General features: G+C 44.4%; 1 protein-coding gene across 8 annotated transcripts in view; it reads right to left on the bottom strand.

Moving 5' to 3' along the window:
- Nucleotides 1-295: 295 nt before the first annotated feature.
- Nucleotides 296-25,442, bottom strand: part of dnajc6 (DnaJ (Hsp40) homolog, subfamily C, member 6) — a 30,939-nt gene continuing 5,792 nt past the window's right edge. For 2 of the 8 annotated variants that reach the window (XM_079575583.1, XM_079575576.1), the window contains 17 exons: nucleotides 18,578-18,713; nucleotides 13,956-14,005; nucleotides 13,406-13,554; nucleotides 12,029-12,151; nucleotides 11,506-11,639; nucleotides 9,558-9,752; nucleotides 9,356-9,473; nucleotides 9,124-9,203; nucleotides 8,848-9,046; nucleotides 7,825-8,188; nucleotides 7,207-7,350; nucleotides 4,546-4,647; nucleotides 3,782-3,910; nucleotides 3,323-3,697; nucleotides 3,065-3,213; nucleotides 2,774-2,950; nucleotides 296-778 (listed from right to left, as the gene is read on the bottom strand). In XM_079575583.1, the coding sequence (XP_079431709.1) occupies nucleotides 677-778; nucleotides 2,774-2,950; nucleotides 3,065-3,213; nucleotides 3,323-3,697; nucleotides 3,782-3,910; nucleotides 4,546-4,647; nucleotides 7,207-7,350; nucleotides 7,825-8,188; nucleotides 8,848-9,046; nucleotides 9,124-9,203; nucleotides 9,356-9,473; nucleotides 9,558-9,752; nucleotides 11,506-11,639; nucleotides 12,029-12,151; nucleotides 13,406-13,554; nucleotides 13,956-14,005; nucleotides 18,578-18,713 (2,726 nt within the window). In that variant the 3' untranslated portion in view covers nucleotides 296-676. Of the gene's footprint in view, nucleotides 779-2,773; nucleotides 2,951-3,064; nucleotides 3,214-3,322; nucleotides 3,698-3,781; nucleotides 3,911-4,545; nucleotides 4,648-7,206; nucleotides 7,351-7,824; nucleotides 8,191-8,847; nucleotides 9,047-9,123; nucleotides 9,204-9,355; nucleotides 9,474-9,557; nucleotides 9,753-11,505; nucleotides 11,640-12,028; nucleotides 12,152-13,405; nucleotides 13,555-13,955; nucleotides 14,006-18,577; nucleotides 18,714-25,442 lie in introns of all 8 variants that reach the window. The other 6 variants (XM_079575578.1, XM_079575582.1, XM_079575580.1 and 3 more) reach the window with 6 other exon arrangements.

Here is a 25,442-nt window from a genome sequence, read left to right as displayed (position 1 = left end):
AGTATGCAACATTGTGTTTAGAAGTGTTAGCGGAAAGGGGACCCTTTTAAAAAAAAATGTAAAATGAACACTACTCCTACTTCCGAGTCGAGCCAAATACAATTTCTTAATTTCACCACCTAACACTACTACTGTTTTTATTCTGAAACACTTGCAAGTAGTTGTTCCCGACTACCAACAAAATGCACCATGAGAACAATTTTAGACTACATAAGCACTTGTACTCGGATTGTAATAAATTAGAATTCAGACTGTGTTGACTTGAAATGTTGATGGGGAAAAGAAGTCAACAATCCATACGAACGCTGTGATCAGTTTGAAAAGCTTGTTGACGCTCCTTGACGCAATTTTCTCAATCATGCCTGCCCCACGTGACCGGTCCGTCCCGGCGTTCCCTCCTCTGATTGGTTGCTTGTGGTTTGGGGGGGGGGGGCACTGAAGGAGGACAGTAGTTGTTGCACACATACATACAGTACATTTGAGCCAGAGAGTCGACATTTTTAGCTGCTAGTGTTAGGTTCTGCAGCCCGCTGTCCTTAGAGGTTGTGTGGATGGGGAGTAGCGGGGGGCGCATATAAAGGCAGGTATGGATGGTTGGATGGAGGGGCGGGTTGTGGCTCGAGATGAGACACTCGGAGGAGTTTGCTTAGAAGTCCCACTGCCTCGGCTTCTCGGATCAGTACAGAGGCTTCTGTCCTTGGCTTTCGAATTCCGACCAAGCGTCGTTCAGTTCCATAAATATCATCTTGGCGTATTGTTCATAGGGCTGTCCCGTAGCCTGCGGGGGAGCGGAAGAAAAAGGATTTGTTAGTAAATCGCATAAACAAGAGTATAAATGAAAGGCTTGGCTCTTTGAATGTATCCTATCTTTACATCATTTCGCAAATACAGTGTTGGTCCTTAGTCCAAACAGAAAAAGCCTTTTGGATCGGACTTTAGACCTGCCTAAACTAAAAGAACAATTGCATTGAGTTTGAGTCTGATCCACTCAATCTTGTTTCTCTCCCCTGATTGGATAAGCTCCTCCTTTATATGAGCGCGTCATGCTCTGAGACACAAACGTGAGAACCTTCAGCATATCTCAAGAGACCGCAGCTTCCCATCTGACTGAAACAGGTAAGACAATTTAGTGGGTACATCAATACCATAAGGCAAAAGCATCTCACAATCTACTTTTCTTATTCATTATGCTCTTATTATAGATGCAAGCTGCTCTGAAGGAACTTGAGGAGGTTTCAATCCATTTTGCATCCCAATGTCGCCCACTTCAATTTTATCCTTGCTCCTGAACATTTTGGTCTCCGCTATGGCCAAACCGGAAGCTTCAAAAGCCCAAGATGACAGAACAAATGACGTCAATATCTTCCTGACGATGGCGTGGCAGGTGGCCAACCACATCGGCCCCAACTCCAGTTGCTACATATGCGGCTTGATGCCATACACGGCCGGAGAGGGGCTTCCGCTCATGGCCTTACCAGCTTCGGATTGTGACACCTGCCATCTCCTACACGTCCACGCGCCCAAGTCTTACTCGCACCCGGACTGTCCCGAAACGGCCAGAATGCGTCCGCTAAACTGCTCCGCGCCGAACAGCAACTGCAACAGATGCGTCGAGGCTCCCAAGCCTGTTCCAATACAGCTGATACCCCAGCCGTTCCAGTGGTGTCTCGGAAACGACGGCAAAACTGCCGTGGGCGAGTCCGACTGTGTTCGCACTTTCAAATGGGACCCCAAGCTTGTCACAGGGGATTTTGATGCTCCGAACGCAGCACCAGACCAGTGCTTGGAGCGAGCAGGAGCGGAGCATCTGAACGCTTTGGCTCACCGGACCGGGACTTGCTCCATCTCGTCTCCGGTTGGGATGTACTGGGTCTGCGGTGACCTGGCGTACCCGTATCTTCCGATAGACTACAAGGGCCGCTGCGGGTTGGCGTATGTCGTCCCGGCTATGCGTGTGGCACATAAGCTTCCTGAAGAGTTCAAAGCTAAAAGGGTTCGGCGTGGAACTTCAGATATATTTGGCACGCACCACCAGTCGCCGGTGAAAAACGTGCTGGGACCGCTGCTTCCCTTCTATGGGATCATGTCGGCGCTGGATCAGATTTCTGACTTGTCCCACGCCATAGAGACAATTGCGAATGAAACAGGCAGGGCCCTACAGCTCATGTCAAGTGAACTGGCCTCTGTTCGACTGCTCGCTTTGCAAAACAGAGCCGCCTTGGACTTTCTCTTGGCGGCACAAGGCGGGACGTGCGCCGTCATCGGTCAGGAGTGTTGCACTTTTGTGCCGGACTATAACGCCACTGTAAACGATATCGTGAATCACCTGTATAGAGCGGGGGAGTCCGTCCGGCAGGAAAAATCGGAATCCCTGTTTGACTGGTTGGCGCCCACTTTCGGAACATTCACACATCGCTTTGTGGAAGGTGTCATTATTTTAGTGGTGGCCATTGTGCTTTTGTCACTGCTTGTATCGTGTGCTAAAAAGTTTCTCTGCAACATTTCCTAACCCTGTTTACATTGCAATCACTTTAGAGGGGAAAAGACATCTTATACCAATTTGCAATAAATTTTGATTTTAGAAGCTGTACACTAGAACATGTAGCGTGTAAGTCATTCGATTTCTGTCAAGTAGGCAAACCGTATTGGTATTGGCTAATGATTTATCAAGAATTGTGAATGCCAATCAATCTTTTTTTTTGTTTTTTATCTTGTTAGTTGATTGGATTACCTTCATGTAGTCTGATAACACACACAGTATATTTGACGTCACCTTGTCTGGGTGCACCACGAGGACGGCCTTCCTGTAGATCTTCTTGACCTGCTCTGGAGTGACCAGGTCGGCCATGCCCACAGGCTTCCAGCGCGTCTCCCCCTCCCACAGCACCGTGTGCATGGTGGACAGCAGCGCGCGGATGTTACGCTCTTTACCCTCGATCCAGTCCAAGATCTGGAACAGGGAAAAGTCAGAAATCATGAATCCATTGTTAAAACATTCCTTTTTTTAAATGTTCCATGTCAATACTCATTTTAATGCCAAGACGATGCACAAAAACGACCTTACCTTTATCTTCTCTGGGTCCATCTCTTTGGCCATCTCCTCTTTCCTCATCTCTGCTATTGTCCTGGGCCCCCTCTTATCTTTGGTCCCTGCAAAGCCCTGCCCAGACAGCAGGTCGTCGAAGTTGGCAGCAGAGGCTTTGGGCTTTGCACCTGGAATGACATTGAAATACAGAAAAAGAGATATTGTGTGTACTACTTCTTTAACAAATCAAATTAATAAACTTCTCAAGCTTCTTCAGACAGAACCTTCCTGCCTCACCCATGTTAGCCTGTGCTTTGCCCGCTGCGCTGGGCGACCCTCCGCCCATGAAGCTGACGTTGTAGTTGGGTCTGTTCTGCGGTGACGTGTGGGGCATGGAGGTGTGGCTGGGGCTGGGTTTTGGCTGGGGGGCCGTGCCTGGTGCTTGCGGCTGCCACCCCGCTCCTCCACCAGCTCCACCTGCTCCTCCACCGGCTCCACCGGCTCCACCTGCCCCTCCTCCGGGCTGCCACGAGGGGAAGCCAGCGCCTGTGTGGGGCTGCCAGCCTCCGGTGTGCTGCGGCGAGGGAGGGGGCCGCGACGGAGAGCCCATGGGGGGGAAGGACGGGGTGGAACCGGTGGGCGTGGTGGGTTTACTGGAGAAGCCTGACCCTCCTGAGGAAGGGGAGAGGGGAGGGGCAGATTCAGAGAGGAAATCAACAATAAAATCGACCGGTACGGAGTATTTTGACCGCATACCCAGGTTCCCGAGGTCCGCAAACGGGTCCAGCGTGTTTGGCTTGTTGCTGTTGTGAGTGGGGGTGCTGTGGACTGAGCTGGTCGGACTTGTGGTGGCTGAACGGCTGCCCATGCCAAATCCTCCTCCTACTGAAGCAGTGAAAACAACAAAAGTATTAAAGTCTTTATTCATAAAAAAACAAAGCTGACATTTTTCATTGCCAATTTTTTTTTATAATACATATATTTATTTATTTATATAGCACATTTAAAGGGTCTCCACGGGAATTTTTGTCCTAGTGAGTAGAATGAGCCCAGACTTATTCACCACAACTGCCGCTCTAAGCCTGCACTGTCGCTCATAGTCATGCAAGAGCTGAACATAGAGACTGCAGTTACACATTAAACCTGAGGTGGCAGTGGCGAGTTATTTATTTACTTCTTTATGTTTACCAGGATGTCCCATTGATATCCAAATTTCATTTCCGACAGAATCCTGGGTACAAAGTGGATCAAATATCAAAACCTGACATTTACAAATAAGAATAATTTATAGCACATATTAGCAAAAGGTTCCCACAGCCAAAGGTTCCAATTGACCAGATTATCAATTTCAAATTCACTCAAAAAAGACAAACAAACCCAGACGCAAACAAACAGTACAATTGTACTAAAAGATGCAGATAAATAAAATGACTGATCCGAGAATTGAAAATGTGCTGATCTTTCATTTTGATAACTAGCTCAATATATGATAGAGCTGTTTGCTGAATACTCTTCTTCACCTGTGCTTGTGGTGGCAGGCCTGTTCCAGTCCCAGCTTCCCATGGCGTTCTGCTGCTGGATGTTGACGGTGGGGGTGGCGGGGGGCACTGGAGAACTGCGCCCTGGTCAACAAACAAAGTGTGGCTGGGTCACTGACAGAGCAAATTCAGAATAGATATATTCTTTCCGCTGAGGCCCATCACGTATAGACCGCTAGGATGGCCATGAGACGACGCAGAGGAGGGCGTGGTAAAAAATATGAGTTGATTTATAAAGATTACTGACAATGGTGGGTCGAGAAGCAAGAACATTTACTTGAATCATTTAAAGACAACTTTAAACAAGTAGATTTAACAGTAGTGAAATAATTGCTCAAATAAACTATAGAGTACAGATAATGGCTCAAAATGTGGCTGCAATTACTGGACAGAAGGGTTTGCATTGAGTCATGTGATGATGGACAATAATCACACACTACATGTGTTTTTTATTGTTGAAATCACAAGAGGTCACAGCTGGGATTGAACCAACAACCTTCTGTTTCAGAGTCCACATGCTTCCTTACTACACTCCTGTGTTCTTATGACATCGATTTGATTTATTAAGCTGAACATGCAAAATGAAGAACTCAACACTGAACTGTTGACTCTGAAATACCATCAACTAGTTCCAGCTGCTGCTAAAGGATGGTTGGGCGTTAGCGCAATGATATATGGTTGTCTCTGGCTCCCTCTAGTGAACCCACACAGTAACTGCAAGACATCAGGCCCGGATGAATAAAATGCAACCAAAGAGAGTCGCGACATGGAGGTTAAATGTGATATTCAACAAATTTAGTTGTATTGCTAGTTACTGGTATGATCTAAAATTTCCATACAGACAATATAAATTCAACTCAAGGTTTCTCAGGTTCATGCACGCCCAGTCATTCATTTACAATCAATCATTTACATGGGGGCTTCTACAAGTTACCTCAAGTGAAATCAATAACATATGAGATAAACAAACAAGCTAATGAAAACCCCACAAAATAACAGCTAATCTAACGTTTTAGAGAAACAAGCACAAAAACGATGATTAACAGGTTTTATTGGCTGAATTTATTATTATATGAATGATCTTCTTGACAGGCCAATATTGTAACCAGTCAATACCATAATAACCAATTACATTATCTGTTGCAGTTGCAGTTATTGTGTGTGTCCACTAGAAGGAGCCAGAGACTATCATGGCTGTAACGATCAATCAGTTCCACCTGGTCCTGCAGCACCAGGTGGAACTGATTGATGGTGATTTTGGATTTGGAGTCAAAGGGCTCCCTGTGGCGCTACACCTCATGTACTGGTCAAGCAACTGGTACTTTTCCCACTTGAAAATGATGACCTCAGAGCACTACATCTGAATAAACACAAAAGGCTAATGCTACAACAGTTAGCTCACAGACCCATTTCATGTGACGTCTGCATTAGGATCAGTGCACTAGCACAGCCAAGCGAGTGACATGCTTTTTTTGTATAAAAACAACTCAATGCCATTGTGTTGCCTTGTTGACTGCGCAAATAGGAGTACCAACAATCTTAAATTTCATAACATACAGGCAGGTGAGCTCCCTTTAAAGAGAATAGACGACGAGGCTTATGGTTGCGTGCAAATGAGAGGCAAATGGTCCGCAGTTGAGATCCGGTGACAAGCTTTCTACACACTTGGAACTATTTCCTTAACAGCGGTTCATTGATTGCCTTTATTAGAGTGTAACCAATGTAAACAACTGATATCTAATATAAATATCTGACACGTGTTATTGGAAGCACCTGGTTTGTGCACCGAGTATGTCACGTATCTCATGTGTCAGCATTGAGATCCGTATATAAGAGGCGAACGCTACATGAATGTTTCTCCACACATATAATTCGATACATGTGGAAAAAAACATTATATTGAAGGCCAGTGGCTTTGTTTAAGTTTTCTCATTAGCTGTGCTCCATTATTGTCTTCATCTCGCATCTGAACTCTGAGCTCTCTGGACATCTCCGAGTTTACAAGTTGTAATTATGAGATTGAGCGCCGTTCCAAAATTGACCAGTTACAAGTTGCCTGGAAAGCACCGTAAGAACTCAAAAGTCCAGGGTCCAGTGTGTACGATCAAAAAATAAAAAGTATCGGACTTTGATGCTGATCTACATGAAGCTCAGGAGCATACTCTGCACATTCAAGTCAGGTAGACTTGAATACTATAACAGACTAACAGACTTGAATAAAAAAAAATACTGAAAATGGCATGAAAATTGGTAATAGTATCTAGTAACTGGAGTAAACGTAACTGATTTACTATCCTCCTCTGATCAAAGTTTTGGACAGATATTTATGGGCTTCAGGCCAGGTGCTGAGTCGCTACATAATCTGCCATAAATTGTTGCTATAAATTTTCAAACTTGATTTTGGCACTCCTAATGCAAGCTTAGTTCAGCGAGTTCAAAAATACACCAGGCCATATGTTGCAAAGCCAGTCTCTCAGCAGGCAGGAGCGGAAAAAGCTAAGCAAAACAGACACGTTACTCGCACAACCATGCCCCCTGACAAAGAAGTTACATAATGCATGCTCTCTCCAAAAATACTTCTACCAACTGATGGTTTGGACCTGAATGTTTTTCAGCAGTGCAGAGCAGCGCAGCATGCCTTACCCAGACCCGAGGGCTGCAGGGTGGGGGACGGAGAGCGAGCAGCATGCAGGAAGGGGTCTGGCTGCCCCGTGTTACCTGGTCCCAGGAGAGAGCCCATCATGTCCTGGGGTTTAGGCATGGGCCCTGCGCCGAACGGATCAAACGCTGTGGGTCCAGAGGAGAAGTTCGTTATTGGGGTAATATTTGATAAACAAAATCAGAATCATGTGATCACAACTGTATATTTAATCATTTTGCCAATAACATAACAACAGGCCAATGATGTAACACAGTTGTTCAGCAATATAACAATGGTTTGCCAATATTGTGATCATTATGATTGTGAATAATTAATGATGTTGATGCTATTGGGGAGCACCTATGCCAGGACATATATGACTGGTCTGACAAATACTATTTATGCCATATTGGTTGATGATATTTTTCTTTTCAATCTGTAGAGGCTGCAATGGCAGTTTCCGCTATGTCTTATTTGTATTTGAATATCTACAAAACTGACCCCATAATGAGTGCAGTGCCTTATATGGTCTGTAACACTGTGTGCATGACCCACATTTATAATACATGTTGTTGCTGTTTGTAGCCATACAATGTGAAATGACAAGTGTAGTCATTTACCTGGTGCGGGCGATGGGCACGGCGAGGCAGTGTTGGGGGGTGCTTTGTGCGGAGTGGACTGGGCAGAGGAGGCCGCGCTGGTGGGCTGTGGCGGGGCCCCGAACAGGTCCCCGAGCAGGTCCGTGGTCCCGGCTGCACCAGTGGAGCTGGCAGAGGGAGGAGCGGCGGAGGCACTGTGTGCGCTCATGTCCTCCCCCCCCAGCCCCAGCAGGTCTACATCCTCTGCGGGGGCGGGCTCGGCCGGGGCAGGGCCGTCCGGTTTGAAGGAGGGGGCTGTGCTGACGCTGCTCCTCTGACTGGACAGGGACAGCATCTCATCGTCCGACGGCTCGCTCTCCTCCCCTTTGCCTTTTGGTCGGCTTGGCTCTGCACGGGAAAACACAGGTCGATGTTTGAATTTTGATCAAAGTGAAATTACATAAATAACTTCTATGTGGCAGTACTAACACAACTTGTTAGAGTATTGGGAAAGGGAAATAAATACAAAGCAAGGATCATTATGACGCACAAGCTGATCCAGCCTAAGTGTAGTGGTCTATGCAGCATTACAACATTCACTAAAATGACATATATTATTCCAACGCCTCAGTGAAAACAGAGTATCCAGTGTGTTCACTGAAAGGCAAACAACAAACATGTAATGTGATCTAAAAGGTTTGGAGCTGAGCATATTCAACTACATTTCAACTAAGAGTCTATTCTAAGGTCTTACCCTCCAAATCCAAGCCCTCCATTTCATCTTGAAGGCGCAAAATCAAAATCACAATAGCATGCTTCAGCGTCTCAAGGTGAATAACATTTCAATCATTTGACAATGAGTTTAAGATTGTTTTGTTTCATATATAAAAGTTGTCAGCCATTTTGGTTGACAGCTCACAGCAACATCCACAGATCTAATTGAACAATATTAAAAAGCAAGAGCATCACAGAACTCTTAGTGGTTCTGATGACTCAATCCCGGGCTCCATTGTGCAAGAGGCATTTAGGATACCACATTAAAGTCATTATAAAATATTGGTCTACGCTACCAGCGATAGCCAGGGCATCCTGATGCTCCTGGTGGCAGGAGAAGAGCACATTGGGGCTGAGGTCTTTACAGGGGAACTGCTCCCAGGGCGGAGTCAGGTCCTTCTGTTTGTCCACTCCCTCCACCTCGATGTCCAGAATCACGTGAAACAGCTGGGGGTACTTCTCCGGAGCGTCACACGCGTCCAGCTCTGGCCTGGAAGCACAAAACACAAGCAAAATTAATTATGAATTATTTTTCCATAATATTTGAACCATAAAAATGACACTTACTTGTTAAACTTTAGTACTGTGGTTCCAGGAGCGATGAAGCCAGTGTGGAACTGTATCTGGAATATTTGAGTGTTGGACGTCTAAAAACCAAAAGAAGAAATGAAAGTCATTCAATTGGTGCCCAAACTACCAAATTAGTCAAAGAATATCTACTCCACACATTATATTATGCACAGACAGATCTATGAAGTTGCTGCAACAATCCATCATATAAAACAATGGAGAGTAACACCTTGGCCTGCAGGCGTCCTCCTATGGTCGACCTCATGTGGTAGACTGCAATCACCACGTCTCCCTGTGCGCTCACGCCAAGATTAAACACCACTTTCCCTTCTTGGACTCTGTGCTCCCTGGAATTCAAAGATAGAGTTTGTCAGTCCATTATGACAAGAACCGGCTGATTCGTTTGTCTTTTAAAAGAAACCAGGGGTCACCTCATGCGCTCGTATTCCTGTGCCGTTGTGAAGATCTTGGTCTCTCCGATGAGGACGTCACAAAATGGCCGACAGCCAGTGCGCTGCTTGTTGAAGAACGGGACAGGACTCATGGAGACCGCTTTGATGATTAAAGGCTTGGAGTGGGGTAGACTGGGCTTCTCTGACACCATGCTGCACACATAGCCAATATACCTGCAATGGAAGAGAGTCACATTAACATTATGTGCATGAACAGATGCTTTTAGGCATGCAGAGAAATTGTCCTTACACCAGGCTTGTTCATGGTAGGCTATTATAAAGAATGTAAAATGTACTTTAAAATAGTGAGACTGTGTAGTTTGAGAAAGCATTGAGGTTTTTGTATTAGAAGATTACAGCTTGACATTAGTTCTCACATGTCTTGATGCTTGTTAATGTAAATGATGTCACATTGCTTTTTATAGCCACACTAGAGGGCGCTGTATGCTGGTGCTTATATACAGTATGCTATTGGTATTCTTCTTCTCTTCCAATTATTGTTTTCCTGAATACATCAGGAGAGGACACACATTTGAATTGTTTTTAAGAATTTCCCAAACTTTAATGTCTGGGTTATTTTTGTAGTGAGAGCTTTCCTTTTGTTAGTGCCATGAACAAGAGACACAGAGATGTTAGCTTTGGTTTGAACCATTTTAGAGCTAGCATGCTAAAGCAGTTTGTTAGCTAGCTTATGTTGTTCCTAAAGTGGAAACTCTGGGTTAGTTGTCACACGGACTAATATGTTGGAATGATCACTTTATTTCAACATGAGCTTTTATAGAGGCCGTATGTTTGTACATTTTACACCTCCATTTTGCAACAACAACAAAATCTGTTAGTTCAAGTTAGTGTTATGAACACATCTGGCATCAAATTGCTATTTTAAAACAGATTTTGTCCTTTTATTTCAAATCAAATCAAACTTTATTTTTAAAGCGCTTTTCATACCGAAAGGTATCACAAAGTGCTTTACAGATTACAACATTCTCTGCAGCCCTGAGCTCCTCCTCAGGTGGTTCCAGAGGCGAGGGCCGTAATATTGAGTCTTTTTGTTGACTTTAGGAAAAACTAGGAGACCCCTGCCGGAGGAGCGAAGGGGCCGTGAAGGTTCGTAAGGTAAAAGCAGTTCTGAAGGATAAGAAGGACCAAGACCATTAAGACATTTCAAAACCATTAAAAGAACTTTAAAGTTGATCCTGAAACACACGTGGCCAATGCAGCGATTCTAAAACCGGTGTAATGTGGTCCCGCCTCCTGGTCTTCGTCAGGACACGAGCTGCTGAATTTTGTAAAAGTTGTAAACCTGAGATCCTCTTTTTGGGAAGACCAGAAAGCAGGGCATTACAGTAGTCGATACGACTGGTGAAAACAATAGAGACATTCAGCCCCAAGCCACTGTCAATGTTCGGTGAATGACTATTTTATGACAGAAAAAAGGAAGCAAAATCTACATCAAGTCAAGGGTTCAAGCTTTCATTTTATGCAGCTCCAATGTACTCGAGGAAAAAAAAGTGTGACTAATAGCCCCGGTCTTTCCTAAATAGAGAAAAGGATTGATCCCAGGACCAAACCCTGAGGCACGCTTTTACATAACATAAACAGTCAAGAAGAGATGGATCCAACAGCCAGAACACATTGTTCTGCCCAACAGGTAAATGACTAATTTGACTTTAACAACAGCCTGTGATTAACTGCATAGATTTTAAAGTGCACCAAGGCTATATTTTTCTAGCTTTTAAATATACCACATTTAAAACACCATAGCTTTGGCATTTTTGATTTTGTTATACTAATGTAAGAAGAAAGGATCTTGAGCCCTGGTGTTTTGCATGCTGGCACAGAAGTGAGTGACAAAAGCGGACGGCGCCAGTATTCGCAAGAAACGATTCAGTAGAAAAAGGAAACAATTCCCCCATGTGACACAAACCTGCGGTGCGAGGGCCAGAGACCGGAGCCGGGCCTCTTGGCACTGAGCAGCTGCATGGCCGGGATGGGGTTGTTGAAAAGGTGGCAGAAGCAAAACATGGCACACACCAGGACACCCGAAGGAGCACGGCCATCCTGCACACACACCAGTCAGTCAGAGGTGGAGAAAATGTTTCATCAATGTATCAGATGTGGATGTGTTATAATGTAAAAGGATAAAAAATGTATATTATTTTCATGTTTATATGTGCAAACTTAAAAAAAATGGTAAAAATGGCAGCTAACCAGCAATTAAATCGTTTTTTTTTTTTTTACAAGCAACCTGTAGATTTATGTGTTGGAACATGTGTTGAATCATTAAATAGAGTCAGTTACTGCAGGGTCACATGAGGCGCTCTTGTGCGAGAAAGGAGCAGCGTTCCATGCCAAAGCCAAACCACAGGAATTTATTTGGCCTACGTCTATTCCAAAATCAAGGGGATGAATATGCAAATGTGCCTCGGTTTCGTGCAGGTGCAGCTTACCGAGCAGGTGAGGACGCAGACGTTCTTGGGGTTTTGCTTGAGCCAGTTGTGCATGTTTTTGCAGACGGCGAAGAGGTTGTGGAGACCGGGGGCCTGCCGGGACGCCCAGTTACACTCGGAGACCTGCGCACCGCACCACAAGAGCTCGGTAACAGCTTGACGAATGCAAAGGGCGTTTAAGTGTTCGAGAAAATGTTTAGGAAGTAGCAACCCATTTTCTCCCCAATTTCTTCCCAATTTTTCCCACATTTCTTGACGCTGGAGATAAACTCGGTATTGTAAATTTGCAGATCTTCCAAACAGCAATTTGAATCTATTAGCAGTATGACAACTCGCGACATAAAGCTACCGTAAATGCTCTAATATAGGCCCGGGCCTTTATTTACTTAAGGGCATCTAGGACCAGGCCTTTATTGGAACCAGGCCACAATTAGAGACAGGCCTTTATTTCTATTTGAGCAAAACGGACGACCAGGAAAATGAAGAAAAACGAGATTTGTGTCCATTTGCACCTAAAATATTAGGTTCATTTATTAATTAACATTTCAAACCCTCTCCCAGCGGCTGGAACATTGACGCCTTTTATTTTGTCGGGACAACAGGAAGTGTTTCGTTGCTGTTAGCAGAACATTGACATCAATGTCACTGCAGGTTTCTGTTTCGTTTTTACCGCGGACCGGATTATTTGTTGTCATCTTGTGTAAAAGGCGAGTTTAGACGGAGCGTTTGTGTTTGTGATCGATCATGAGACTGACCCGAGAGAAGACGAGACGCTCGCGCTGATCGGAGGAGTTATTTTGAGGCGTGGGACTGACCTGCACACGGAGCAGCTGGACGTGCTTTGAAGACGCGATGGTGACTTTAGTAAAACCCTGGAGGGTCACACAACTCTCCCCCTGTTTCCACAAATAGTCACAGGAGGTTTGAAAAGTGGCTAAATCTGTGTCAAAGTTACGCTCGGATCAGCTCCTCCACAGCGTCCCCCATCGGCCCGGGTTCCCGTTTGTTTACTTCCAGCACGTGAGTTATCATTTAAACGAGTATGAGACAAATTTCATAATATTGAGACAAATAGTTTCTAATAAAAGCCCCGGCCTGTTTTAGAGACCGGCTTTAATTTGCCTCCGCCAGCCGCGAAACCGGCCTCTGTTAGAGACCCGGCCTCTGTTAGAGACCCCGCCGCTAATGGAATACAGGCCAGTATTAGAGAATTTACGGTGTATATATAGCTGCTCTAATTGACACAAAATGTTGATGTTGGCCGCGAACAACAACATCACTGTGTATGAGCCTGACTCTCCCCCCACTGCTGTGATAATAACCAGGCTTCAGTCTCTGCTAACAACTAGGTACAGATGCACAGGAGAAGCGCCTTACCCTGTTGGAGAACTTGGCCCCGCGGTAGTTGCGCTGGGACAGGTTGAAGACGGTGTAGTGGTCGGCATGGCGACTGTCCAGGAAGGAGCGGATGTCCTCCACATGGTTTTGGTAACCGATCTGCACCGACTCGGCTGGGTAGGTCATCACTGAGGGAGAGGACACGAGGGAAAGTAAATAATTAGTCCAATAATTAGTGGAATCAGGGTATATACATGACACCCCATTACTACTTCAAACTATAGCATTCTTACTTGTCCTAAAACTTGGTAATCTTAAAGCTGTACCATCCGCCATGACTTACAGTGATTTCCCACTGTTGACGGCAGTGGGACACCTCTGGTAACAAAGTGTCTCGATGGCTGTTAGATTTAAAGGGCAGGCTGGAGAGCTGCTGGAGGGACTTTTGTAATAAGAGCGGGAAGGCTTCATCTAGGGATAGTTTGCTGGTTCTTTCAGAAAATAAATGTTCACTTTCAAAACTAGGACCAAACCGTATACGACTGCTTTCCTAAAGGCACGAAAATAAAATACGACGTTTCACATTTACCTATGATCCTTGATGTGATGTAGGCAATGTCCAGCTCTCCTTTAGTGTATCTGAAAGAAACACAGAGCAGATATAGAGAAGAGCAGGCATTCATTTGCTTGTTGGTAGCCTAAGTCAACATTTTAGAGCTTTTAACCATGTCATAATACTGTTCCCTCATCAAAAACATACCCTACTTCATTCACACAGCTGTGTCCTGTTAATTTGGTCGTTTCTTCTTCTGCAGCTGAAGCCCCCGATCTGTATTTCCTGGAATTTATTATTGAGGAAACCCAAAACTGTCTTCTCGAGGTCGACTGATATGGGTTTACCTAAAGCCGATACCAATGCCGATGTTGAGGGATTTTTATTGGCCGATGCCGATATGCCCGGTCGATAATTTTCTGTCTGTAATGTGTGTATGATCCTCCTGAACTTTATCACTGTGTCAGTGTTGAACTGTGACAGCAGGGGGCGCTGTATTGGGGCATAGGGCTGATATATTTATGTTTAGCAGGTACTTTAGAGGGAGCTTGTTTGAAAAACAAATCAGCAGATTTCAAAACAAAAATGGTCTCTATCTCTTATGGTTCCCAAATTAGATCATAAGCAAAAGTCTGCAACAGGTGTACAAACCTGTGACCGATTTTCACCGCGATGTTTCTAAGAAGTTTGGCTCATATTAAAGCTTTGACTTTGTGCTCTTTCCAATGCAAAAAACAGGGAGTCTTGTTACTGTCGGTTCCGGAGATATCGGCCATAGCCTATATCAGCCGATATTGTAAAATACCCAAGTATCGGCCCGATATATCGGCCGGCTGATGTATTGGTCGACCTCTACTGTCTTCCACATTTTTAAGTCCAGTCATTCACTTTTCACGGTCTGTTTGACAAAGCTAGACTTAGACAAAACACTTTGGGATGTTGACTGAGTTTCAGAAAGTCGGTGACCCCGGTGAAATGAGGAAACGAGGACATGAGCATCTGAGAGTCCAAAAAGTCCAGCGGTTGGAAGCCATGCATGTATAAATGATTGGACGGGGCTCCATGTGCACGTTGTCACCCTCGGCTCTGCACACTACCCTGCTCAGTCAGGATCAAAGACAGCATATGTGCCCCATTCATCTGAGAGCCGCTCACTCTGACGGCCCGAGCAGCTGCACGGCTGTCCACTGACGCAGCACAACTTTTATGCAACAAACTCCAGTCAAATACGCAATCAATGGCAAAGCGTTGTGTTTCTTACTGGGCCATTTAGAGGGGGCCTATGGTTTACCAACTGGGTATTGTGGGTACTGCAATAAAATTATAGAAAGCAAAATAGAAAGCAAATCATATACAAAAAAGTGAGTTAGTAAATCTTGATATGCAGAGATTACGTGCCATTTTCAGCATAGGATTTTTTTTTATTCCTGGCTTGGAACCGGTACAATAAGTACAGCAACTACTTGGATTTGGGTTAGGCTTTGAAAATGTGAAAATGAAGGTGAAGGTGAAGGTTCGGTTGAGGAATTGTGCGGAGAAATATAGTCCTGCATAACAAGAGCCGGTGTTAATGTCCGGTCTGGAATTAATTATCAACCAGAAACAGCAGTTTTGCATTTCTCTACAAACAAGTGTCTCCTGCGGCTACAGAATAGAGCTTAAGTGGGTTAGCTCCCTCTGGTCACTTGAGTCTCATACTGTATCAATTGGTGAAGGACTATATTTCTGTAAGACACTGGTTTTTAACCAAGGCTAAAAAGGGACATGATTCATAAGAAGCTAATGTAATTCTGGCCTCTCTTCAGTCCCCTCTCCTCGTGTTTACACTTAGGAGTGGCTCATGAAGCTGAAATGAGCCCCTCAACAACCACCCTAACCCATGTTCTGTTATTTATTATTTTAATGGAAAATGGGCTCAATGAATTCCTTGGAAACTGAAGGAAACTGAAAGGGTTGTACGGACAGTCGGACACTATTTAACAATGCATCTTGCTTTACAGATGAAGTGGGGCAAAACCGAAAAGGTCGGTCAAGGATAGACCGGTCATGAGGGATGAATTGTGTCTGGTCTGTAAAGGAGGGGACGAGAGGGGGCCGAGAGGGGGGTGAGAGGGGGGCTGTCTGAGTGCACATCAAGGACACTACAGTCATTCAGAAAACGGCACACTCGCGTCCTTCGAAACCTCATGGAGAGGTGTTGCGGACAGATTCGTTTCCGTATACCAAATTTTCTCGTCGGCCAGGTAAACAAACAAGCAGGTCATGGAGGTTCAATTATTCAGCAGGGCCGCTGCCTTGAATACAGATGAGAGGGGACTTACAGCCAGTGAAATAGAGCCCGCTGTCAAAGGGAGGCTTAGCACCATGGCTGCTCGGAGAGGCTTATGCCAAAAGCTAGCTGGTAGCTGTTGACGGTTGCCGCCATTGGACAGGCAGCTCTACTCAACGTTTGTGACACGACGCACATCGGTTTTGTTTTATTTTATTTTTTACAAAAAGTGAGCAATGAAGGCAAACGCTATGATCAAATCAACAGATGTTTTTGTCCACGAACAAAAACTAAACAATCATCAACACACCATACCTCCGCCCTAACATACAATCATTTTTTCTATGAATACTTGTGCTATCACGCTAAGCCGACCCTGGTATTTGTCATCATCTACGGCGCAGTGTCAACATCTCTCATAAAGTTTTGGAGGAGCCTGTCACACAGCACACAGCAATTTCACTCTTTTCTTTCTCTTTTTGCTTGTCAATTTTGTCATTCCCGCGCCCTGTTATCGCGTCCACCTACTTTGTGTATATATAATTTGTGATGATTAATAACACAGTCTTTCTTTTTTTATCGAATGCATTATTAAAAAGCATAGTTATAATATGATGCTTTTTTTGTACACGCTTTCGTCTCGTCTCGCATTGAATATAGCAATGCTGTTTTCGAAACAGGATCTCTCTAAACAGGCTTCAGATTGCACAAAATGCATCAAATTTTAGCCTTGACTTTTCGAGCAGTATCGCTGACTTGTTGTGCCTCTAGTCCTCAGGGCGCACCCGGCCATGGCCTCCTGAAGATCCCAATGTGCGACTCTGTGGACTCTTTTAAAAAATAATTGAAAGAAGCTTTGAAAGTTTTGTTATTTATATTGTGATGTTTCTTATGTTTTTATCCAGGGCCGCTGCTAGTCATTTTGATGCCCTGAGAAATTGTTAGTCAGTCCTGTCAAAAACAACCCTACACACCTATACGGAGTAGCCGTCGTGAAATGAATCCTTGTGTATCAGCGGCACACTGGCCATTTGGCACAATGAACTGCTATGAATAATTCAGCCGGCAGTGCACAGTGAGAGGACACAGGAGGACGGGGAGGAGCGCTATGGTAAAGACGAATGTAATGGCGGTGTACGGCAAGAGGATCCATGCTGCTGCTGACTCAGAGGTGAGAGGAGCTCCAGTGTAATGTAGGAGAGAGAGCGAGAGCGAGAGGGGAGCTACAGAGCAGGCATTGTGCAGCCCAGTGCAGAGAAGTGTGCACCACAACACTGACAGGGCCAAGCTGTGCCAGACTGAGACCTCCCCCAGGCACCGCTACACACACACGCGTGTTTGGCTGATTGTTAACACTGCTGGACACGCAGCATCATTGTCATACAAAGTATACTAGTGTCTCTTAAGGTTAATATGTCACAAATGTAGTTATTTAATATTATTATAGAAACATCAGACAGTGTTTTGAGTGTTACTGATATTGACATTTTGCAACAATAATAGGGTCAAATCCGGATGATAATAAGATAAGAAGATAAACTTTATTGTCCCATAGGGAAGTTTGTCTTGGACTTGCCATGCTGTGGTTCATACAATAACACTGTATAATCTTTTTGAAGTAAATCATGATTCTTATGGTGCATTCAAAGCAACTGGTAACTGTATCTTTCCCACTTGAAAGTGATGATTTACCACCTCAGAGCAGTCCGGGTGATCAGACTCGTATGTAACAAACACAAACAGAACGGCTAATGCTACAACAGTTAGCTCATACGATGTTCATCTTCGATAAAAGTGTAGAGACATCTGAATCTGTAAGACATACTGTTGTTTTGGTCATAATTTCAGCTGTACAGGTTTATTTCATGTTTTATCAACATTAAATTGTGAGGGAAATATAGTATTTTACATGATATATTCTTATTTGGGTCGCGCCTTGGAACCCTAGGTGTATGGTGGGTCCTGATAGCATCCCAGCTGAGAAAAACTTTTCTGGCCAGAGACACCAGGGGGAGATGAAAGACCCCCCAATCACACATGTATTACCCCCAGAGGGACTACGGAAAGGATTTATTAAGGTAAACAAGTTACTTAGGTCTTAGAAACTTAGTACTTAGCGCTTAAAAACAAAATTAATCAATTTCACCTTCAAAATTCCACGCCACAAGCGGCCACAGAATGGTTATGTTGATAAGAGATTGACCATAGGTCAGATTGAATGATGATTACATTTCATCAACAGCACAGCACTTCAACATGTCAAAATATATCTTCAACATTGTGTTTGGCTGAGCAAGCGAGTCGCAAAACACAGATCAAAAACAGACCTGAGAACGGAAAGATAATGTAAATAAACAAGAGAAACAGTGGGAAAACTTGAGTCACTTACGTGGCGACTTGGTGCATGACCTTGGTGGACGTGTCCTTCAGAGTGTCCTTCAGGTTGTCTTTGAAGTTACTGAAGAACTTCCCTGCTCCTCCTTTGACCATGTCCAACAGTCCCCCTCCGTAGTTCGCGTCCATGTCTGAGGAGAGATCATCAGCATCATGCATCGCCCTGAAAATCTGACCTTAAATACTTTTGGGCCTCACGGGAAAGGCTAAACATGCAGCACTTGCTCATTCTCTTTATTTTGAACACTCCGGAACCCATCTCCAGATGTGGAGCCAGGCAAATGGTCAGAAACATCTGGCTGGAGGATTCACCTATTGTACATGTTTTTAGTGGTAGGGGAAACCAGAGTACCCGGAGGAAACCTACGCAGACCCGGGGGGGAAACCATGCAAACTCCACACAGAAAGGCCCCATCCAGGTGGGAATCGAACCCGGGACCTTCTAGCTGTGAAGCATGAGCGCTTAACCATTGCGCCACCGTGCCGCAAACATGTGGAAGTTTCAAGGAAAATCGTGCTGTTGTTACCAAACCATGTCGCTAGCATTTTCTGACCTCATTATTGTGATGTTTCTGATCAGAAAGACTTTCCCAGAACTTTAGATTCACCGACTGAGGTCACACACTGTAAAAATACATGTTTAATTCACTATTCACAATACTTTTAAAGGAACAGGCCACCGTTTTTACATAATGAGATATGTTCTTACCTGAGCTTTGACGAGTTCTTTAGGACCTGTCTGATCTTCCCCCGTGCCTTCAGTCACGTAAACACAGCGCAGACGGCGTTAGCATTTAGCCTCTCCCTCTCTCCTCTATAGCTCCAAAACAGGTCAAGGAGTAGTTTGGCATCCGCACAGTAAAGTGAAGATTACTGCGCGGATTTCAAACTACTCCTGGTATTATTACGCCTTACAATATAGTTCCCCCTTTTATCCGCTCAGAAAATCCACATTGTTTAATTTTGTGTAATTATACTTTGTAGTGGAACACTTCACGTAACCATATTTAAATAGGGAAAACGTGGAAGAGCTTGGTAGCTTCTATCTTGACTTGTTTTGGAGCTATAGAGGAGAGGGGGAGAGGCTAAATGCTAACGCCGTCTGCGCTGTGTTTACGTGACTGAAGGCACGGGGGAAGATCAGACAGGTCCTAAAGAACTCGTCAAAGCTAAGGTAAGAACATGTCTCGGTATGTAAAAACGGTGGCCTGTTCCTTTAAGCCAAATCAAAACTGTGGTGCATTGAAGATACAGATACAGCTCTGAAATGCTCCCATCCTCACATCACAATAGGCGGGAATCGGTATTAAACTTCATTCGAATAAGTGGGCAAACTCCACTTCCACTAAACTACTCCTATGTGCCAAAACATCTAACTATCATGGTTCAAAGCTCTTAAAGTCAATTTAGCGCATTATATTTCTGTTCATTTGATATTTGGTGATGAAGCACATGAGTCACTGGATGAGTTGTCTGAGTAAGAATGTCTCCTCCTGTGGATTGTGCATGTGTGTGTGTGTGTGTGTGTGTGTGTGTGTGTGTGTGTGTTCTAAGGAGTAAGCAGCGATTGGAAAAGATCCAGCTGCCTCCTCTGAGTCAGCAGCCCACAGCAGCCCTCAGGAGCCCGGTGTGATGTGAGAATTTCTGCTCCGGTTTGATCGCCGTCCCCTTCGCTCCCGCCGCCTTTTTCATACATTACAGACCAATCCGCCGGAGCCCCCAGTGCACAGCGCTTATACATAACCCGCCAAGATGATGCAGCAAAATCTGTTCTCTAACAAACTCCCCAGTTGGTGCGATTTTCCGTGACCCAGTTTGGAGCGCCGCGAAGTTACACTCGCTAGAAAAGTCACAACACACTTTTGGAAAAATTGTCATAACTACAAACAACGAGTCTGTTCAGAAATAGTTTTCGGGGAGGGAGCGATCCGACAAAGGAAAACCTTCCCGAACTCGGTTTCTATTCTGTCAATCGCATCCTTTATCCCTCCGCTTGTCCTCCTTCTCTCGCACTTTTCAGGAGCAAAACATTTTCCTTCAAGTGTGTGAACAAAGAGGTCGTTCACTGCAGAGAAGACAAGTCAAAGCTCAAAGGGACTCAAAGGGAGTTCTCGGCATTTCGTCCGAGTGGGCGCGGTGTCGCAAGGAGGTTGTCATGGACACTCATGTGTATGTTTTTTTTTTATATTTGCGGGGTTTCGGATCATAATTTAGAGTTAGTGGGAGGAGCATGTTTAAGGTTAGCCAGAAGTTATCAAACCAAACCTCTCCTAACACATTCCCAACATTCCTCACAGAAATGAGCCTCCACCAAAGGTAATTGTCTTTTGTCCAGGAGGAATTTCTAAATTTGGTCTAAAGATTTCCTCCCTGCTCCAGCGTAAGGATATGCTGTAGAGTGTGTGTTCATTTCAAGATACTAAACTGAGTGGGTGACACAGAACACTTAACGCTCTGATGCCGGATGAGGTGTCGAAGAGGGTCCCATCGCTCCATCAAATTCAGCACCGGCAAACAATGCGGCTATTTTTACATCTGATTCGGTGACGTCGCGGTGGGGGCAACGGTTCCTCACGCAATTCACAAGTCTTTGACACAAGCAGGTCTTTGAACGGGTTTTAGTTTATCACATTTACCCCCGCAGAGATGAATGTGGCGATAGAGAAGGCAGCCATTTCCAATGCACTGGCCTTGGCGATGGGAGGGTCTTGCTGACGAGGGATTCACATCTATGTCTCAAAGAAAGAAGTTCAAAAAGCCAAGGGCAACTATTCAAGTGCATCATGTTATTTATTTTTTTCTGAGACCTTCATTTGCAAACACCAAATGATGCCACTCAAATGATCGATTTTCAGTAGCAGTGTCTTTAAAGTGCATGACTTAATTAGGTGGATAACATCTGTTGTAAATAATACTTATAACATTTCAGTGAAGCAGCAAATTAATGAAGAAATGCTGGGCAGAAAAGTCATTTTTATCAGAATTTTTAAGCTACTGACAGGAAGTGACATAGATAGAGGTAAAGTTCCAGAGCCGTTTGACTCATTTCCCATTGACATAACATGGTCGGCATGGCAACACTTTAAAATTGTTTGCCTCTATCTATGTCACTTCCTGTCGATGTCCAATACATGCTTTTCAGACATAAGACTTTTGTCGTTTTGGTGGCCATTTAATATCTCTACTCAAGATGTAAATGAAAGACAACTGATAATCATTGCTTAAGAAAAGAACAGTAAAAGCCCCAGAGAGCGAACGTTTATGTGATATAACCAGTGAGTCACAAGCTGCTCAAGAAGTTAGCATGCTACCGGTTAGCATCTAGCTTCAATAGCTCTGCTCTGACCTCTCCAAGATAAAGCCCTGAACCACACTCCGAACATCTGGCCTTGAATACAACATGTGACAGAGGCCAGAGCTGAGCTGTTGCTGTAGTATTTCCTCAGTGTCATAGATGTGTGAGCCACACATGTGTTTATCGTGTTGAAGCCATTGGTATAACCAGTAGCATGCTAACATCTTGAGCAACTTAAACACTGACTCAAACTGAGACTCTGTTAACATGACAAACTGTACGAATCACAAGGAAAGGTTTTCTGTTTTCCTCTTTGATGTGTTCATTTAGTCTTCAATTATGTGTTAATTTAGACTTCTACGAGTACATAAAAATGCCACTGTCAATATTGTTACCTGTTGTAGTACTGCATAATTGTACTTTGGTGTTCAAAATGGCCGAACTATGCATGATGCCATTGCAAACGTATGTATAAGGAAGTGAAACTATAAACATCACAAAATTGGCCAAACTAAAGAAAGCTGTTTACATTTTTTATCTCTTGTGTGCGCAAAAATTGTGTCTAATGTGTCACATGCACTTTAAACACACAAAGTTCTCGATCAAACTGACACACATTTTCTTCCAGTTGTATAACAAAAGCTATTTTTGCAAAACTGAATCGTTAAACTTTTGATTAAATTCAAAAATAATTACACATCCCCTAAAGAAGTCCTCCGGCTGTCATCGAGCCAGCCAATATCACCTCGCTGCACGAGGGTAGAGCAACTCCAATTCAGTTCTATAATTGTGTCCTTAGAGACCGGCGTGGGGGGGCACTCTGGAGGTCTCTGTCTTTGTCTTATTGATACAGATTGCCCGACAGACCATTAGGCCCCTCCTTACAGCGTGGGGAAGAGAAGAGCTGAACAGGACGGAGGAACCGGAAAGGCTGAAGAGTCAAACCCCGACACTAATCTGCCTAATTACGCGTGCAGCTGATGAGACAGGAAGTGACAGAGTAATCACACACAAAACCGACGGACGGGGCTCGGAGGGTGTGACAGAGGTGGATGGATATAGCCTGGCGTGTCATGATTGTGGGTCAAGTTGGGGAGAGTGTCTCGCAAGTCGACTAAAAAAGAAGCAATAAGTTCCGAGTGAGGAGACATGCATACGAAATCCGAGGTTTAGCCGCGCAAAAACCCTTCACCCCCAAAACGTGGCCCACTTGACAGCGTGCGGTGCAGCTGAGCATGATCCTCTTCCCATTGTGTGCATCTGCCTTTTTCGTGCTCCTCTGCTCGTCTGCATGTTTACCTACGTGTCAGTTCGCTGCCTCCGTCCCTGCCGCCAGATGGATGTGGGAGTGTGCAAGAAGCCTTCTGCCAGCTTACAGTCAAGCTAGACAACCTCGGCTAACGCAGGCAACCGCCGAAGCTCTGGTTCAGACTAGATCAGGTAAAATGGACCCCCTGACAGCAGACAGAACAGCAGCATACGTTCCCGAATCATACTGGGCGTGTGTGTGTTTGTGTGGGGGAGCGACGCTGACTGTCAATCCAGAACTGTCTCTCGAGTTCTCCCAGAATCCAAACGCGCAACCTCGGTAAAAAGAAATGAAGATATGCAAAGCCGTGTGACTGAGACTATGCTGCATAATGGTGCAAGTCGGTTGTTGTTTGAGAGAGTAATGGGGTAGCCTTGCACAAAAGATCGCAACAGAATCGAAATTGAATTAGTGGTCACAATTAGCAGATTGCCGATGCTGCTACAGTCATTTGGATGATAGAGTGAGCTCTGAAAACAACTAAATAAACCTGGATCTATTGGGATTCATCACATAAACAACTTGCAGAACGCGAACTTTTGAAGCTTGTGTTAGTTTTGCAGCATATGTCAGTCGTCTCTCAGGTGGTGTTGTTTTAAAAATGTGCACCAAGCGCTGAAATCTAATCAAAATAGCAAGGCTCATCACAAATTTCTCAACAATTCTAACTTTGGAGTTCGATTTTGTGACCCGGTTTCGAGTCAAACTGTTTATCTTGGGCAGATCTGCACACTTGCCAGTACCAAAAGTTTCCTACTCTGGTCAAAGGCACACAGGACAAAGACGAGCCCTCTGTGCATATTAGTACATTTGTAAACATTATTTTAAGTCATACAACAAAAATTCCATGGCTGTGGTGTCTAAAGCAGTTGTAAAACCTAAATGAGCCACAATTATACAAACTTCAGGCAGGTAGGTGTAATTTGATAGATTTCAGAGGTGTTTTTTTTTTTTTTTTTTTCACTTGAGAATTGAGTGAAAGTTGGAAAGGCCAGCGGAGAGTGAGAGGGGGGGCGGTGAACGGGGAGTGACATTCAGCAAATTGTTGGAGCCGTGACTCAAACCCACGATGTGGAGGACTTGATGCTGCTCTGCCGCGTGTGCAGCAGTTTTAATCACTAGACAGTCGAGCCCTTTGAAGTGTTTTTAACCTAAACCTCCTCACTTTGAGCCAAGTCAAATGTTAAAAACTAAGCTATGAGTAAATAGTGAATTAATAGAATGCGATGAGTCACAACAGAGGATTGTATGTGTTCTGATATGAGGTAAAACATATTTATAACGTCTTATCAGCGCTTTAATATCCCCCAGACTGCCCTTATAATGTCCGCAACAGATGCATCCTCCAACCAACCTCTGACCTCTCTGTAGTGAGAGTGCAACATCTATCACCCCATATATGCCTTTGTCTCACACTGTGACTCCCCAGAGTCCGACACCGAACAGGGAATGCACTTTCAAACCTGTTTCTATATGAAAGCACTCGATGCCTATAGAAGAGCGACTTGATTTTCGAAACGAATGATAAATGACAAACAGATGTGTACGTCTGAGATATTATCATTAATGTCACTGTGACTGATGGCTCTATCGTGAAGTTCAATGGCTTCACAAGGGAATCAAACATGGCTGAGCTGCAACAATAAAAAACACACAAGGCTTAATTAAAACAAGAGTAAGATTGATGGAGTCAAACTGGTGTGATATAGTTGACTTTATAAAAAAGGTATAGGCAAATACAAGGCCTGAAAACTTCTTGGTCTGCGCATAAACATGGGTATGCACACAAATGATGATGAATTGTTGTTGTAAAGTGCTTTAGAAATCATTTTTGGTATCTGCCGTCTTGTAGTTTCCAACAACATCATAGCCTCTATTGCAACACAGAGGAATCCAGCCGCATTTCGACAAAATTCTGAACTTGCAAATGACTATGATGCCAAAGTTGGGAGCGGGACGACTCCAGAACTCAGTGAAAATGTTCACTCCGGACTATGGGCGGTTTGGAAATACACTAAACCGATGAACTCAAGGCCTAACCGGGAAAAGAAAAATCAACAAGCAGGATTAAAGACCTAAAAAGCAAACATCAGTGCGTGCACCACCGTTTGAGAACCACTCTTCTATATCAGGTGAAGAACTGAACAATAGGTCAACAATGCATTGAGTTTGTGGAGAACAGCCTAGATGTCTTGCTACACTGGCAAAGCAAACGAGAACCAGAGGCGCCATGCCACAACAAAACCAGGGTGAACC

The sequence above is a fragment of the Gobius niger genome (genome assembly GCF_951799975.1).
Source record: "Gobius niger genome assembly, chromosome: 17".
Lineage (NCBI taxonomy): Eukaryota > Metazoa > Chordata > Actinopteri > Gobiiformes > Gobiidae > Gobius > Gobius niger.
The sequence above is the reverse complement of the archived record's forward strand: the minus strand, read 5'-3'. Positions and strand labels throughout refer to the sequence as shown.